The sequence below is a fragment of the Aythya fuligula genome, chromosome 3, assembly GCF_009819795.1.
Source record: "Aythya fuligula isolate bAytFul2 chromosome 3, bAytFul2.pri, whole genome shotgun sequence".
In the NCBI taxonomy this organism is placed as follows: domain Eukaryota; kingdom Metazoa; phylum Chordata; class Aves; order Anseriformes; family Anatidae; genus Aythya; species Aythya fuligula.
Genome location: NC_045561.1, coordinates 72,093,697 through 72,112,328, shown reverse-complemented (window position 1 = coordinate 72,112,328; position 18,632 = coordinate 72,093,697). Strand labels below are relative to the sequence as shown.

Sequence of the window (18,632 nt, the reverse complement as noted above, 5' to 3'; positions counted from 1 at the left end):
ATCATATCTTGGAATTTAATTTAAGATATATGAATAAGAATACCAAAAATGTTGGGGTTTTACATTGGCTTTCAGCAAGAAATAATTTGCTTTTACATTTGCAAGCTAAATAAAATGGAAAGCTTGTTATTTTGTAATTCACGTAATTGCTTTAGTTTGTAATCTCATTAAATGTAATTAGAATTTAGGTACCTGTCAAGATAAGTGGATAAAAAAAGATTACCAGCATTATGCCCAAAACTCTTCATCAACTTCTGGTTAATTTCTGATTTTCAGAATCAATGGAGCACTGGAATAACTTCTTTCATTGCTAACTATGTCAGAAATTGAAGAGAATGCAGGAATTCGCTGTACTACATCAGAGCGGTCATTATAAAATCTATCATGAATATTGTTTTGGAGACTAAGCTCAAAAATGGGTTCCTCTCAGAAATGTTTATAATTTTCAAAATAAATGTGAAAGTTCAAAGAACTAATTTGTATGAGGTTTTTGCCCTTGAAATGGCAAATACAATAGAGTGGGTTTTTGCATTAAGTTATCTAACAGCTGTAATGTCCTATGAAATGGGGCAATTAACTGCTAGGCTATGATGTCACACACCAAATTAATTTCTCCAATAATAATAGTTAGAATGTGACCTTTCTAGTTCAGAAGAATTTGATACTGTGGACCAGAGGTAATGAAAGCTTATAGAAATTATAAATAGTGCCTGGAGGCCTCAGGGGAACCTGGTAAGCAATCTTGTTTGTTTTTAATTCTCTAGAATTGTAAGGCTTCAAAGCTCAGATAAATTTAGCAAAAGTCAACAGGGAAGAAATAAAATTGCAGAGCAGATGTCTGCTTTTGTCTACACATTGGATAACTATGCAGTGTAGAGCAGGATTTCTGTACATCTCTCTTTACTCTGAGTTTGATGATAAAATATATCTGGCCAATGGGTTTGGCTAATTGGTTGGTTACTAACTTCTGAGAGCCTCATTCTGCAGAGAAAGACCAAGATCCCTCTGAAATGTCACTACATAGGGATTTATAGGTTCAAGCACAAAGACAGTGAAGTGAAGAATACAGAAATTCCTTAAATGTCTTAAAAGATCTCCTACAAAGTTAATTGCACTTTTTCTTGTGAAATTTTAATACATATAATTTCTCTTTCTCCCTACCCCATTTGACTAATCCTTTTCATATATCTGGTATGCTCTGGCAGTAAATCCTTGCAGATCACTCATAAAAGTTGCCCTCAAATACCAGAGTGTGGTCTATCCCTTGGAAAGGATGGAAGCAAAAACTGGGAAAGAAAGACAGCACAATGCCAAGCAGTGCCGTCTAAGTAAGCAAATAATTTTGAAGCATGATTGTTTAGTTGGAAGCCAAAAACGGTCTTTCATTGCTGGATTAAAAAGACTGGAAGCCTTTGGACTGGCAACAGCTTTATATTCACTGCAGGTATTGGAAACAAGTCATCACCTGTCTGCCCATGAGGGGATATTCGTTATTCCTAGTGGTTCTGACCAGTTTTCTTAAAAGAAGTGACTTGTTTTACTATTGTGGATTACATTGGGTAAACAGAGGTTCTTCATGTTGTGAAAACTAGAGCTAATAGAAGTTCTACAAACCGTTTTATTTGGTTTTGCCATCCTGGGTTTGACACCAACTCAAGGAAGCATGAAACTCTGTAATACATTTACCAGTTGTACATATTGTGCAAAAGCAAAAAAGCTTACCTTGAGCCAACAAATGAGGTGTACCCATGAAGAGAATTAAAAAACATCCTAAAACCATAAGTGCAAATAGTAATAATTCATATTATTGAAATATAGCTATTATGTAGTTCTTCCATCAGAATACAACAAAGCCCTCTCCAAAGAGGACTATTGTCATTGTTCCATTTCACAGATGGAAAAAATGAAAAAAAGACTAATGTGAATGATCACACAAGAGATGAGCAGAATAATGTGTATTCCTGGGTCTCAATGTCTTTATGAACATAGTAAGGAACAATGGAGTCCATGCACCAAAACAAGATAACAAGTTTCTCAACGGTTCAGAGAGAAGCAGTATTTTTTCCTTATGTTAATTTCAGACTTAATATAATGAAACTATCACTGTCAAGGTATTAGTAGACTGGAGGTGGAGGGCATGTCATGAAGTGGATGAGTGACTAGAACCAGGTGCAGGGAAATGCCAAGCGGGGAAGAGGAATAAGAGGATGAATGGAAATCCGGACCAGTAGGACATAAGCAGAGAACAAGGTAGCAGCAGAAGGGCTGTGGGAACTGATGGGGGCCAAATGGAGATCCACAACCCATCAGAGTAATGTTCTGATGTGCCATGAATAGAAACAGCCCAAGAAAAGTAAAGAGGCCTCCCCCAAGAAGGGCCAATGAGAGACCATCTCATCTGGTTGGCTGTTTAAGTGACATGTAAGACTGTAAGACTGTTTAAGTGACATTGAAGCCTCATTGCCAACAAGAGAGACACATAATACAGACAGAACTAAAAGGTATCCTATAAATACAAACTAGAGTGAATGTGTGCTATAAATATAAACTAAGGAGCCATGGATTTAATGAATGTTTCACTATAAATAAACAGACCTACTGGAAAAAGCTGTCTGCAGCAAGCCTCTCAAAGCTACAAGTAATCACCAAGCTTTTGAGGAAACTTGAAGCTACACAAGTCCCTATCCATAAGAATACATGTATTCTTTCTCCTTTTGCAAGTTGAAATCCATCCAAATCTGGGGGACCTGAGAACTAGCAGAAATTGACAATCAGATAATTTGTTGCTATGTAGATATGAATGTAAAAAAGCTGCAGGACAATAAATGATGGTTAGGAAAATACTATAACCACCATCAAATACTTTTATATAAAAAGCCCAAAGATATCTTCTAGAAATATTTTCTCTGTCCTGCCCCCAAAAATATGAACAAAATAAAGCAAAGAAAATTTAGACAAATTTTACCCCAAGTCATACAGTTCACATAGGATTTGATACCATCAGATCCATTGTCTACATGGCCTACACATAGTTACATCAAATGTAGTTGTAAAGATGGATCATCTCAGTAGGCTGGAGGAGTAACAAAAATGAAAGTGTTTAAATACAATTATCTGATACCTCAACAATTTTCAGTTATTGAGAGGTAGAGACGACCCTCTAGAGCTTCTCATGTAGAAGTTGTTACAGGAGAAAGTCTATCACTTTTGTTCTGCATTTCTTGATTGCACACTGCCAGTTATCTTGTGAACAGTCTAATGTTCATGTGCAAAGCAGAAGGGTATAAAAGCTGTGAGGAAGAGGAATGGTGACATAATAACAAATAATGTTAAAAGTACCAAATAATATTAAAAGTACCAAATAATATTAAAAGCACTGTTTTCATGAACCTATCACTGACTGCCATGCCCTTTTGGAAAACAGGAATCAAGAGTCCGATCATACAGAGGTATTTGGCACATCTGTTGCTGGGTTCAGTGATATATATATATATATATATATATATATATATATATATATAACTAATGAAATCCAGCAAGACAGTCTTTCATGGTTAACTAGGCAAAACAGGAAAGACAGATTACCTGATGATACACACTGTTCAGATAACTTCCACAATTTACTTACCTGTAAAATGTGTATAGTTTCCTGGTGACAGAAAAAGACAGCATAGTTCTATCTTGTACCAGTCAAACTCATCCCAAATCTTAGTTAACAGTATTTTCAGCTCAAAGGGATATCTGGTAGAAAAGCGTTTCCAGTATCCGAAGCAAGAGCTCGTAAGCTAGAGTTAGTGAATTCCTCACCCTCAAGAGTGGAAAAGTCTGAGTTGAGATACTGGAGTATCACACATCTGCTTGGATAGGCAGAACATCAGCTGAGTAAGATATAAGATGGGGATAAAAGCTTTTGGCAGTTAATGCCCTGCAAGAAACAGGGCTCCATCTCAATAACTTAAAGGATTGTCCACGTGGACCATTCAAAACAGTGTTAACTAATAAACATCCTATTAATCCAGTAAACACAGCCTCAGATGGGCCCAGCACAGGTGCCTATTTAGAAAACAAGGAAATGCATGCTGACTTTTCTATCTGCTAATCCTACACAGCAAGAGTAGCCTGTAGGTTTTCTAGTGACCTTGCAAGTCCATCCAGTGCCTCTGAGACCAAGGCAGCAATGAGCATGGCTGAGTCAACACCAGGATCCTGCAGAGCAAATATAGCTGTACCTTTTCCCAACAGTTAACCCTTGCCCATCCTCGTGTACTCACACACCGTTGAAATCCTCTCCAGTCATAAGAAACTCCTAATAACCATGCATGCAGAATGCTTGAGCCAAAATATAGCATTCAGTGGCTAAGCACCTTGCCTGAGATCTGTAAAAGTGAATGGTAGCTGTGTAAGAGGGCAAAAAGCCCAGGGCTCCTGAGGACTTTGCTCACCAATAGCTTGCTTTGGCACTGAGCTGCAGTAGCACATAGTGTATACCGTACAACTATTAAATTTTGGATTTTGGCAACAAATGGAAAGGGATTTCTCCTGCAGGTCACTAAAGGCAGGAAGGTCAGGACAGTGGGGCACAGTGTTATTGCGGCTCTTTTTGTTTGCATGAAGTTTCCCAGCAGACTGAAGAAGAACTAAATCTTTGTGTCTACACTCATGAATAACATGTCTTTGACCTAAGGAATTTGAAACGTCTGTTATTCTGCTCCCAGGGAGAAAGGAATGGTCAAATGTCCATCAGCCTGCAATTTGCAGTCTGGATTTTTAAAAGTACTGGACGTCAATTATGCTTTGATCTGAGAAGCAGATGTAGAAGTCATGTTGATGCCCTCAGTACTTTCTTGCTGAATGAAACACCATAAGTAGACTCTCATATCTGTATGAGGTAAAAAAGAAAGCTTTGTAGTTAATGCTTTCCAAACATGATAAGCTGTACAATTTGTGCCTACCCAGAGTGGTTTAGAGCTAGGATCTCTAGGGAACAAACCCTTTGTTTATCTACATCCCAGTTTGGCCAAGCAGTATTTTTATTGCAGTAAGAAGTGTGCCTTTTGGAGGGAGCCAAATGATGTCCTTAGAATGGGGTCATGCTTCAAGGAGCTGCCAATCACAAGCTCCGCAGATTGTCCGAGTCACTCACAACAATTCAGAACTCTCCTTCTAAGATGCATCCAAAATTGAGGATTGAGCTGGTAATGAATGTGACAGCCTTCACATGATGCCAGGGATCAGTTTTGTTCTTTGTAAAATGGGATGATCTTGTATCTCACAGCCATGTCTTAGAACAAAAGTCCCTGTTTGCAGTGAGCACAGAGTATCTCAGGTGACAAGACAAACTCTTAATAATAATTGCTTACAGATTTCTTTCTTAAATATGTTCAGTGCTCTCCAAACCCATCCAGTTGAGATGGGACTGAGTTACTAGCAGCAATAAGAACAATTCCCAGATACCAAATGTCTGGAGGTATTATAAAGCTCTTCCTAAAAATTATAGATTTCCAAAGGTGTTAACATATATTATGCTTTCTGCTTCTACTCCCAAGGAGGAAAACATGTCTCAGAGACAGGCTGAAAATATTTTATTTGCAGATTTTTGAATGCACAAGTATTCAATGGAGAAAGTAGCACCAGGGCAGGGTAATATAACAGAGCTCCCTTTGAAAGCTAGTAGTAAATATCAGGAGAGACAACCTTGATGAAGGGAAACATCCCAAGATCACACTCTGAACTGCCTAGAATCAAGCAAACTCAAATGTAGTGACAGAATTGCTTGGGTGATTCAGTCTATACACCTGAGCTAGCTTTGAAGTCTCCCTTCGCAGTCAGCAGCAATCAACAGGCACAGCTGACCTACTTTAGACACATTTTCATGTAAAAGAAATTAAAACACACAAAGGAAGTCTAGCTGGCTTCTTCCCATGTGGACATCTCCAAATTGCTGACTCCTGGCCTGCTGTGGCTTGGGTTTCCTAAACACACAGTCCTGCTGCTCAGCTGTGAAGGTTGCTGGCCAGGACGGCCCTACACTCACACAGCCACAGCTGTGCTAGCACAGAGCTGCATCTGGGGCAAGGAGGTCTTCTGAGGATCAGTCTGGGCCTGTCTTCATTGCTGACATAGACAAGCCAGGTGGGACCTGCTGAATGCTAAAAATTTGACTTAGCTAGGGATTGAGCATTTCTGAGCAGGAAGATTCTATTGTAGGTGGCAAAAACTAGGAATCTCTTTAGAAAAGAGTTCTACCTATTCTGAAGGAACCAGAGAAACTTGGAAAAGCATCAAATCAAATATACAGTAGAGGACTACTTTCTCAGAGCTGTTTGTGTAATTCTCTAATTTAAAAAAAAATAATAAAGAAAGAAATAAAATTACCAGAAGATATTCAAACAGGAAAACGTTTTTATTTTTAGGAAGGGCAGTAGGCTATTTATCTCAAATTGGCCTAAGCAAACAATCTTCAAAAAGGCTCCAGTACTGTGGCTGCCAATTCTAAATACACGCTCTCTCTCTCTCTCTCTCTCTCTCACACACACACACACACACACAAAGATATATAAAATAAACAAAAACAAGCATGTTTGGGTTGGGTTGAGAAATGTCCCCAGAGAGCAGTATTGTTTCCATGGCAATGCCATGTACTTTTTGTACAGCAGTTTGGTCTCTATTACATACAGACCCACAAATTTTAAAATGGGTAAAGTATATTTAGAGTATTCATTCACCCCTGTATAGCCAAAGATTTCACGGAATCAGTGTTATGTTGAATCCTAAACTTCTGTTTAGCTAAACCCTACTATCCAGAAAAAAACATTACATCTTGATGTGACGCTGTCAGAAAGGGAAGAATACATCACTTTGCTCAATTTGTCTGATTCTTTTCATCAATGCAATGAAAATGTGCTTTATTTACTCACATCTCTGATTCTGACAGGTTTCAATAGATGATACTATGTCTGTATCTCCTTATATCAGGAGCAACATTTTTCTCTTTTCCCTAGGCTCTGGGGCAAATCTTGATATTGTTGAAGTAGCTTCCCTTCCCTTCCCTTCCCTTCCCTTCCCTTCCCTTCCCTTCCCTTCCCTTCCCTTCCCTTCCCATGCTACAAACATTTATCTAGCCTCTTGACATATGAAGAAGTAATGTGAGGGGTTGTGAGAAACAAAACAAAACAAAACAAAAAAAAAAAAGAGCATTTTTGCCTCATGGAATTAAAAAAAAAAAAAACACTGTTGTACATAAAATACAAGTGCTTATGACAAAGGATAGAAATTCTTTGTATTTTAATAGGTCTAGGAAATTAGTTAATTAAGGTAATTTTAATTTCATCACAGACCTGTGAGTTTATACAATTTAAATGTGACCAGGTTGCATTCACTTTCACTGCCCTGAACTGATTTTAAAGTGAAAATCTACTAAGTAACACTATAGTGTTTTATCCTTGCCTTCAGGTCTGAACATTCATAGCCCACAGAGGATCCTTCTCAGACCTGAAAAGCAGTTTGCCTTTTGACTCTATCTCTAGTAGCAAAGCGAGTAACACTCCTAGCCAGCTACAACCAAGTCTTGGGCAACACTAAACTTAGTAGTGACTTGGCAGTTGATGTGAAAACATGTGACTGCTACTTGGAGTGCTGTTCTTCAGCTTCAGTGCCCCCAGTGAACCATCTGTATCCTCTTTTACAATGATCCTGGAGGCATGCACCATCTTCTGCTTCTGGTTTTGTTCTGGGTCAAATGCAGTGGGGTCCCTGGTCCAAGACTGGAAGTCATGAGTATCAGGAATATAACAAAGGCTGAATTTACTTAATGTAGATCATTTAACCCTGAATCCACCTCTCTGTGTGTATCCCAGCACTCAAGAAAGAGTTCGGGAATTAACTAACATTGGTGAGGATCCAAGGTGCCTTTTATTGCAGAAGAAAGAGACCCTTTGTGTTTTTATATGTTCACAGAAAAGTCACAAGTTCCAGTACTAACTAAAGAAACATGCCATGTTTTCTTACCATTGATGCAGAGTCAACAGCTACATCTAAATTACTGAATAAAACAGTCTGGGGACTGCCTAGTCGAGTAGCATAACGCAGCACATGTCCACATGCTTAAACTCTCTCTGTGTTTGCCCAAAAAGAGCAGTCCCAGACATGCTGCCTCATAGGAACATGTCCTAAGAGATGCTATGTTGTAAGCTGTGCCTGGACATTGTCAGGAAAAGAGCAGTCTGTCAAAGAGCAAGATCAAGGCAGAAAATGAACCACCAGTCAGCATGGATGTTCATAAGCCACTGTCTGAAGCCATGCCTTGCCCTTTTTCTAGTTGGCAAAGGCAGATGTAACCACAGAGAACACTCTGTGCATATTTACCAGCACAGCACTCTTTTAGGAAAAGCAAATAGGAAGAAACAGGGTCACAAGAAGCATGCCTTCCCCAGTGTGGCTGCACTGGTGTTGCTAGCTGGCGGTGTGGAAGGAATGGGGACCTGGTTCTGCCCTCAGCTGCTCAGGTGCAGATCAAGAGCAGCTGCAACCAACCAAATTGGTGGAGCTGCCTGAATATAAATGGGAGCAAACTCATAACCTTGTATACCTAGAATGCCTGCCATCTTTAGTTCCACCTTGAACCCATACCATCAGAAGGGTCTAAAGCAACAGAGCATGACTAGGGACTCCACAGCACTTGCAATACTGCAGCTGGTTCTCATTTTTAAGAAATGCAATAATGAAATCCAGATGCAAGGGGGGGGAGAAGAAAATTAAATGCACTATGGGTATAAAAGATTTTCAAGAGCTCAGAAACTTCCACATTAGATTGGACTTTTTGAGCTTCAACTGGAATAAGCATTGTCCCTTTGGGGAAAAAATATTATATATATATGTACATAATAATTATAAAGATGTAATTGCTAATGCAGACCTAGCATTTTGGCCTACTGATTGTCTTCAGCATTCAGAAGCAGACAGTAGATGGATATGTTCCTCACTCAATTGTCTACATAACAATTTTTTGGGGAGGATATTTCTATTTTGTTCCAGACCTGTTTGTGCTTTGTATGCAATTATTTTGTGCTCCCAGAACATTCAGCCATTTGAATCCCTCAATTAGCTCAACAATCTAACACTTCTTGTTATAAATACGATGTTGGCTCATGCCCTGGAACAACTAACAGATCACTCCATTATCACTAGTAGGGCAAGGGGCAACAAAAATATATCAGAATAATTGAGAATGCCTGAGAAAATTTCTGAACCCCAAGCAAACAATCTGTATCCAATTTTCCTCCCATTCCCATCTCCCTCATAGCATTGATTGTTAATACCTCATTTCTGGTTTATATTGATGCAACCCAGGGTTTAAAACAGTGCATTAAAATAGTGAGCATCAACACCTTCCAAGCTGTTGTGGTGAATTGAGAAATTATGGGGAGATAATGTTGCCAGAAGTTACCCAGGTGACTTAGGAGCCTACATCTCATTCTCAAGAGGGGGTCTGACAACCACAACAGCAGATACACCCCAGAATAAGGTAGATGTCTCAAGGGTCTGAGAAGTATGTCCCCTGAGAGTAGGGGGTAAGCTGGTTCCCAGCAGGCTCCAGAAAAAGCCATGCAAACCTGGCCATATAGCTGGAATCACTGATGCTAGGCTGAACTACACCTGACTTGCTGCTGTTGTTTGAATGAACTAGATGAAAGCCCACTCTTGGCTGCAGTACAGAGGTACAAGGGGTATCCCTTGCTGAAGTTTAAAGGATATTAGATTTATGGCCACCTGAAGCATTTGCACAGGCACTTTTGCATATACTCATACATTTCCGTTATCCATATTCATCATCATATGTGAAAAAGGATTCTGCTTAGACCTGCAAAACCAAGAAAGCTTTTGGACAGACACTAGTGGACCAGCTAGGACCACCCACCAGTTGAAGAGCATAGGAGAGCATAACATGCGTTAGAACTATATGGGTGGAGAAAAATATTGCCAAAAAAGACACTGGGAAATGAATCTGTTTTCAATTTAGAAAATAATTGTCTGCCTTCCACAGTGTGTGGCGTAATCATTCAGCTGAAATCCTTAGTCTGGTGGGAGCCAGTCCTACAGCTCTGTGTTAAGACTAAACAACTGAAACAAGCAGTGCAAACAGATAGTATTTCTGCTGTCCCAAAGTGGATATGGATGAAGGCTTTTCCTCCAAGGAGCTATTATCTAAGAAAGTGTTTCCAAAGCAAACCAGATAAAAAATGGTGTGTAAGAATGGTAAAGGCAACTGAGTTTTCCATTTATGTTCATCTCAGCTCCTCAGAGCTCTCTGGGATAAGATTGGATTAGTGATTCATTTGTAAGCCTGTTTTGTAAAGCTTGTTGTTAGTCATCTCATAAGATATGTTATTTCCTAAATGAGCTGCTCATCCAACTGGATAAAAGCATCTATCCACCCTTGAGAGTGGAAAATCTCACAGAGATGAACCTCGGTATTGCTGGCTTTTGCTGTCCAGAGTCCCACAACTGTATCTGCAGCACACCGCAGGCATACGAGCTCAGGTCCCAGAAGCAATGCAGCTAAGTTCACTAGCCCCAGCCACCAGCAGGCCAGCGAGCAGTGCCACTCACAGCCTAGCTTTTGGAGACAGTGGACATAACACTGTGCAGCACTGCATGAATATTGTAGTCTTGTTGTTCATGTCATAGCTCAGAGTGGGCATGCAAAGGCCCAGTGCAGAAAAGAAATCATCCTTTATTTCATGGCAACCTAGGAAGATGAGAAAGAAGAAGATTCAGAGGCAATCTAAGCCTAATTAGAGCAGCATAACATAATAAGTGCCAAGCCTCGTGCAAATGCAAATTATGTAAGATCATGACCTTCTGATTTGCTTGAATTTCCTACTTTTTTCAAGAGCAAGTGACCTCAGAACATAGAAAGCATTGTGTAGTCAGCTACAAAAGATATTCCAGGAGAGCCAAGTGTACCTCAGGCTCTGACTATTATATCTTTTTAAGTGCTAGCAAAAAGAGGGTGTGGTAAATAATTTGTGGAGATCTGAATGATACGCTAGGGCCTTCGCAGAAACTCTGCAACAACACTGCAAGAGTTATGCAAGAGTAAGAGCTTTAAGATCCAAAAGTTCATGAGTCTGCATGGATCTAACATCATCTGTGTGATGCAGAGAGACTGCTACATGGGGTGAACAGGCACTGCCTGAGCAACAGAGGTTGCTCCTGAGATCAGCTTCTTCATGTCTCACCAACTTTGTACTAAGGTGGAAGCTCCTCAGTGGAGAACAAGATGTTACACATAATAGATACAAAAGCAATCCTCTTTCATTTTATTTTTATCTCTAAGTAAAAGCAATTCTTTTCCTATGAATATACCTTCTCTATCGAATAATGATCAGTAACTTCTAGTTAACCCATCCTCTAACACAAAATGCAGTAGGAACCTGGCAGCCCAACCCCACACTGCAGGCACCTACTACATCAGGGGCATGACACAGGTGGGGATGCTGGAAGCTTAAACATCATGAGGCAAAAAGCAAGCACCAGGGCAGGGAATATGTGAACAGACTGGAGTTCAGTAGTGTGTGTGTGGTCTGCTGTGATAGGGTTGTGGAGTGTGCTCATGGGAGACCTGATGATTGTAGTTCTCACTTTCCCCTGCCTCGTGCTTTCTCCTGCCAAACCTAACTCTCAGGATACACATGCATAGGAAATACTTTATTTTTATTTTCTTGTTGCAGGGATGCCAAGAAGGATTTTACCGTACCACCTTTGGAAAATGCTCTCCTTGCAACTGTAATGGCAATGCAAACAGATGCCTTGATGGATCGGGAATCTGTGTGGTAAGGAATTCCTCAGCCACTCCCTCAGAATGACTGCACTAGTTTTTGTATTTTCTTCTGATAAGATGAACCTTTTCATCTTCTTTTGCTCTTGCATAAGGTTTCGCATGAAAGAAATATTTCCCAGGCAAACCCAAGAAACTGTGGTCCATGGTCTAACTCCTATTAACACCAATGCCACCAATGCTCAGTTTCAATATAGAGCAAAAACTGTCTGTCCCACAGAAGCTTTCTGCTGAAAGTCAGGGCCAAGATCAAAACAATAATGAGATTATCATAGCCAAACTTCATTCTCACTTAAACGATCTCTGCAGAGTCAAAACACTTTTTAGTATGCAGTATTAGTGAGAGTCAGTATGCTGGGGAAAATTTTTAGTCCATCAGAAGTGTGGAAAGAGTTTTGTATCCCCCCAGAGAAAAATGCATAAATTCAAACACATTTCATTCTCCCTCTTATGAATACAGTACTGTATATCATATAAACAATTTACGATGCTGAGTGACCCCTGTGAGTGTATACACATGTGTTACCGATAGCAATTCTGCTGCATGGCAGCCTCCTGCTGTGAAGGAACAACATAAGGAGGTTGAAATACTATACCAAGGGAAGAGCATGTTGAACTCCAAGGTAGTATTACAATTTCCCATATGTTCGGTCTCACTCATTATCAGCTCAGACAAAAAGCTGTGAGTTGCATTAGTAGTTGATCGCTTGTAGCTCCAGAGCAAAATTCAGGGCAGTAAAACCAACTTCAATTACTAATGCGTAATCAGAGCAGTAATATGGTAAAGAAAGGATGGAAGTTAATACTGTAATGTATCTGAACCACATAGCAAGAGCTAGGCATTAGTGTATTCTTTACTGGTTTGTATAGATCCCAGAGCTCCAGTCTTTGCCATGGATTTATTGTGTTACTTTTGACAAGTCATAAACCTTTGCCCTCAGTTTGTCTCTTTGTAAAATGGCCTTATAATACTCACATACCTTGCATTGCTGAAGCTTCTACCAAGTTTTCAGTTATAGCTATACACAGTGCCATGCTCCATGGAATATTTCCATTTCCATTCCCATGGGAGGAAGACAGTGTAGCTGTTCAGCCCAGGAATAATTATTATGGTTTGGCCACTGTAGTGTGCATAGGATCAGCTAGTTTCTGCAGAACACATATTGGCCTAATTGGTTAACATTAAATTTTTAAATGGTTTTACATTGTGAGGCATTCCCAGCTATTCTCTTTCACATGCACATGACTTCTGTGCATGGGAAAATGACAAGAGGAAGTTTCTGATGGAATACTTCAGAACAAGAGGGACAGTTTAGCAAACGTCTGCTTCTCGTGACTCTGGTAACCAAAGAGATTCTGAAGCAGAATATATGAGGTAGGAAAGTGATTATATCCTCAGTTTACAAACACAACAGAAGACTTGCTTCTTGTCTTCTACACAAAATGAGACTGATGTCAAGAGCTGGAGAGAAAGAAAAAAAAAAAAAGAAAGAAAAAAAAAGTTGCTGTATCATCAGGAAATAATCTCAAAGGATCTATTCTCAAATATATTCTCTAATCTCAAAGGATTCCTGACTGATGTTTCTCTGGGATACTAAACTCCTTGACGTGATCAGGTAGTAAAGAAGAAACTAAGAGCTAAAGCCCAGTTTACTGCTTGAGTTCAAATAAGCCATTGGATGGCTAGTCTGAATGGTTTAATAAGCCATTAAGCTCAGGCTACTTACTTCTGAATAAAGATGGACAGGGGAAAAAATAAAATAAAATAAAATAAAATAAAATAAAATAAAATAAAATAAAATAAAATAAAATAAAATAAAATAAAATAAAATAAAATAAAATAAAATAAAATAAAATAAAATAAAAACAATGGCAAAATAAGAGTAAAAGGGAGAGGGAAACAGAGGGAGTGGTGCAAGGAAAGAGAAGCATGAAAAAGGGTTTTGAAGGCATGATAATAAAACAGAATGAGAGATACCCATGGGGACTACAACAACAGGACTTCCCTGAGGATGTGGAGGTCTCCAGGGAAGATCTTTCAATCTTTCAACTGGTGAAACTGGTAAACCACAAAGTGTCACTGAGATAGCCTGGGAGAATAAATGCTTAAAGAAAGAAAAATGTAATTTGGATTAAAACAGGCAGAAGCATGTTAGATGAATGAATGTGAATAATTTGGGGAAAAGAGAGTTGATGGTTAAGAACATGATTGGTGGTAGTATAAGTGGTCAAAGCAGCCACCCTTATGGACCATTTTCAAGAAGCACAGGAATGGATCTGACCAAAGTGTTCTGTGGGCTGAGTTTGGGTCAGAGAGCAGTAGGCACCTGTATGGCTGGGAATTTCAGGGAATAGGTAGGATTACATGGTAATAAGAGTTCACTGGTTTCTCCCTCCTTAATTTTTAGGCAAATTATTCCAATGAATGTTGCAGTGGCAACCACTACAACTGATAGTTAGACATATGACTTTCTGCATTCTGTTAATTTTTGAAATGCTGTGGAAGGAAGGGAGGAAAGGAGGAAGGGAGGAAGGAAATAGAGAGGAGAGAGAGAGAGATTCTGTTCATATCTTTCATTATTGTTGTTGTTGACTTGCATTTATATCCGTATAAACCTGTTATCTCCCTGTTTCTAACATGCAACTGTGTTCTGAAGTTTTATCACAGGCTTCCCAGTGGCAACCCAGGTTACCCTAACCATGTGTTATAGATGTTCATGAACAGCCTTAAGGGAAGATTTTTAGATGAACTGATGTTCAGCAAAGTTAAAAAGTTTTATGTTTGCATGTTTATTCACACAAATGAATTATTTAAATGTTAATATATATATATTTAAGTTAATTCTGCTAACAATGATGGGAGACAACGTGAAAACAATAACAATATTGTATTCTGTGGGTGGATAATTATTTTTTGTTGTTGCTTAAATAATAACTAAGCTGTAAGACCTGAATAAATGAACAAGCTTCAGGCATTATGAAAATGAAAAAGTACCCTACTTCAAAAGGGATGAAATGTAAGGGTCAGATTCCATACAATGCTCTAAGACCTTCATATTTTGCAAATCCCCCAAATCAGTTCAGTGAGTGTAGTTCCCACTGCATACAAATTAATGAAATTTTCATTGGCCTCTGCCCTCAATTTGAAATCAAATAAAATTAAACTGCTATCAACGAAGCCTTAGGGTAAAGTACTCACATCCTTAATTCCTGCTGACATAAGTATCTATCATCTGGTCCTGTTTTAAAATTTCTCTCAGCTTATTCATAGAGAGTAAATCCAACCCATTTGTCTCTAAAAGCTTATCAAATGATACAATCAATGAATCAACAATCTCATTGGGTAACCAGACAGAATAAATTATTGCAGAGAGTCTTTCTTGGATAAATGTCCACATAAAACTGGTGCAGAAATCAATCACGTCATCCTGTGATTATAACTGAAGAGCCACTCAGCCCAGCTTTTAATGTGCCCATGTTAGAAGAGCAGTCAACACAGTGCAAACTCCATTTATGATATAATATAATACAGATGTCAAATAATACTTCATTTCAAATACATTATCTGGTAATGCATGTAAGGCTGATAGGGGAAGAAACAGTAATTTTTAATATAGATTTTAGACTTTGATATTTTAATAGTATTTTAACCTTCTCAACCCTAGCTAAAATAGGAAAAGGAAGTCACTTGTAGGACCATGTAGCTTTTGATTTTGGAAAGATTCATACATGTAATAACTGGGTCAAAATGTAACAACTACAAGTTGCAGTCTGCTGACAGAGTGATGTGCATGTCTCCTGCATAAAGCCCAAGCAATGAGGTTTACTGTCAGTAAGATCTGAAGATACGAGGGGAACATTTTGCCTCTTTCACCACCTTCAGACCCTACCCCACCAACAATCCACAGCTGAGCTATTTCTTTAGAGTGTCTTTGTTGAGGGATCAGCTATTGAAAATTCAGCCATGGCTGCAGGCTTCAAATGACTTGAAAACTGAGCAGAACTTCACAGTAGCCATGATGATCATCTCTGATATGAGTGGCATACAGAGGTGAAAAAGCTTGCCTAAAGCAATGAGCTCTAATACCATATGCCATTAGCAACATAGTCAGGTTTTACAACATTAAAAATTTTGCTTTACATTAGGAAGGAAGTCACTTGAGGTGGCTGCACAGTACTATGACAGTAACTTCAGAAGAACACAGCAAAATGAATTGGCAGCCTGAAAGGATTAAAAAACTGCAAAGTTGGATGCCCTCACAAAATTTTTGTTGGACTGAGCTATCAGTGTGCAATAACCACGGAAAGTGGTTACTGCTATTAATGGAGGGTAAATATTATTCTGTGGTTAGGTCTTCATAAAGGCACACAGAGCAGGAACAGTAAGTCTGGAGAGAACATTACAGCTTGTGTGTGCCTACCTACAAAACTTCAAGTGCTATGTTATCCTCTGCTACATATATTTGATCGGTATGTATATAAGGCATCCAAAGAGTACACAAAAAAAAAATAGATGCATCAATAGATAGATAAGTAGATAAAGACCATTTTCATAACAAGAAAGGCCAAAGAATCATAATGATGGAGAGGATAAATTCTCTCCTTTCCAGCCTTTTATGGAATTCTCAACAATAGAATGTATTGTCATGTAAGTGATTTGTGTTTTAGTGTTTGGGTTTACATCTGAGTGGAAAGGTTGGAACCAATTTGGCAGTTCTGCCTGAGAGGATAATATGTTCCACATGATTGCCAAGGCAGGTCTGGAGAACCGCCAGTGGATCTACAAGCATCCATCAAGCATGAGCACAAAACCACAGGGAGCTAGTAAAACTCTCCAGCTTATTAGGTACTACTGGCTTCATGAAGAGCCTTGCAGCTTACAGCTCACTCTTTCCTTCTTTAAAGATGGACTGCATCTATCTATAGTGCCCAAGGTGATACACCTTTGGAAAGTTAACAAGAACTACAACAGTCTGATATTGAAATGCAGCCTTTGTCCAGAGGGTTTTTGTACACACTTGTTGTCAGAAGTGCCACTGTTTAATAGTGTCAGTGCCTCAGATGGAGAAATTTCCCTCCCTCTTGGCTCTGTTTTAACATAGAATATTTGCTGTCCTAATGGTTTTACTATTGAAACTTTGCAACAACGACACTAACGTGATGAGTTTCCCTGCACCGCCTCTTCAAGAGGCTTGTAGGAAGCCAGACCAAGACTTCAAGGAAGTGTTGCCCTTTCTTTCACACTAATCTAAGGCAAGAGATGGATGGAGAAGGCAGAGAGCCAAGTGTTTTTGGCAAGACATGAGCTTCTACTTTCCTCAGTTCATGACAAGTTCTACAAACCAAAACTTTGAAATAGATGGGCCGCACTGACCCAAACCAGACAAGTTTCAGAACTGAGTTGGGTTGCTATTCTCATTATTTTAGGTGGTCAGCTGTCTTCACTTTAGTAGAGGTTGCACAACATTTAGTGTTTCTTCTTAGCGCCTCATCTCTTCCATGAAATTTTGAAAGCTAACACTGCAGCTCACCCACAGTGGCTGGAGAGAGAAGGATAGGATCATAAACCTTAAAGATGAAAAATATAAAGCATGTAAATCTCATGGCTTTCAAGACATTATGCTGAAGCCCTTTTTTTACTATTATTATTTTGGGACAGCAATGAGTTTTGGCATGCTGGCATGTGCAACACTATGCAGCTCTGTAGGACATCTCCCAAATTTGGAGAAGTTTAAATCTACATCCAGATAACTATACCTCAGGCCAATCTCTACTGGCTTAGCAATAAATACAGACAGACTGGACAGTAATATAAACCAATTTCATCACTCTACACATATAATTTATTTATTCCCATTCAATCTTTCTGCATTAACAATTGCTACAAAACTGCCTCTAAGAAGAACAAGAAATAAGGGAGTAAAAAATGAATCAGTTCTTGCTATCTTGTAACAATGACTGCTTTCATTTGCAAAGTAATATTCAGAATTCCTAACTGAGGCTTGAGGGTACTTCCAGATTGCACAGACAATATTTTTAGGGTTTATTTTTGTTAGTAGCAGTATTTTGTTCACTTTACTAGCCTCACTAGAAGCAGGGCTGGGTATTAACTTTTGTTGACCTGGAAAGCCTCCATACCATCCCACATTAGATGCCTAAAACAGGTGCCCTGCATCACTCTGTGCCGGGTCCTGTCTTCCTCCTTTAACTCTAGAGGGTACACAGAAAATTTGTCATCTGTCTCAGTTACCTGTGGAAGAGGTACAGCCTGCCTAAATTGCACTGTGTTAGCCTTTCAAGGAAATAACCTTCCTAAAGGAATTGCCTAAATGGCACATTTAACTAAGCCGGTGCCTTTGAAGACCATTAAAATGAGCTATTCTCTCTTCAGGATCCTAAGTTAAGGTGGGACAGATTCACACATCTTAGATTTTTAGTAATATTCATTTGCAGAAAAGCATGTTTGCCTTTTGGATGGACAAATTATAATTTTACTTGTCCTGCCTGACGAGAAGCAATAAACTCTTCAATATTATTTCTGCACAAGCATATTTACAGAGCAGAACTGCATCACACTAAGTGATCCGTGATCTCAGAACAGCAATTCTGGTTCTGCAGGGAAGTGCAGGAGCTCAGTGATGACAGTCACACACACACACACACACACACACACACACACACACACACCAGCACCTTTTCATGTGCGAATATGTGGAATACAGATGGTTACAGTAAGGGCAAGGTAGAAATGCTCACCCTGACTGATGACAGTCCATGAGACTAGAGCAGTTTG

General features: G+C 39.2%; 1 protein-coding gene across 1 annotated transcript in view; it reads left to right on the top strand.

Moving 5' to 3' along the window:
* The window catches only part of LAMA4 (laminin subunit alpha 4), a 96,591-nt gene that overhangs the window by 9,662 nt on the left and 68,297 nt on the right, over nucleotides 1-18,632 (top strand). The window contains exon 2 of the mRNA XM_032185449.1: nucleotides 11,733-11,834. Coding sequence (XP_032041340.1) covers nucleotides 11,733-11,834 — 102 coding nt within the window. The remainder of the gene's footprint in view (nucleotides 1-11,732; nucleotides 11,835-18,632) is intronic.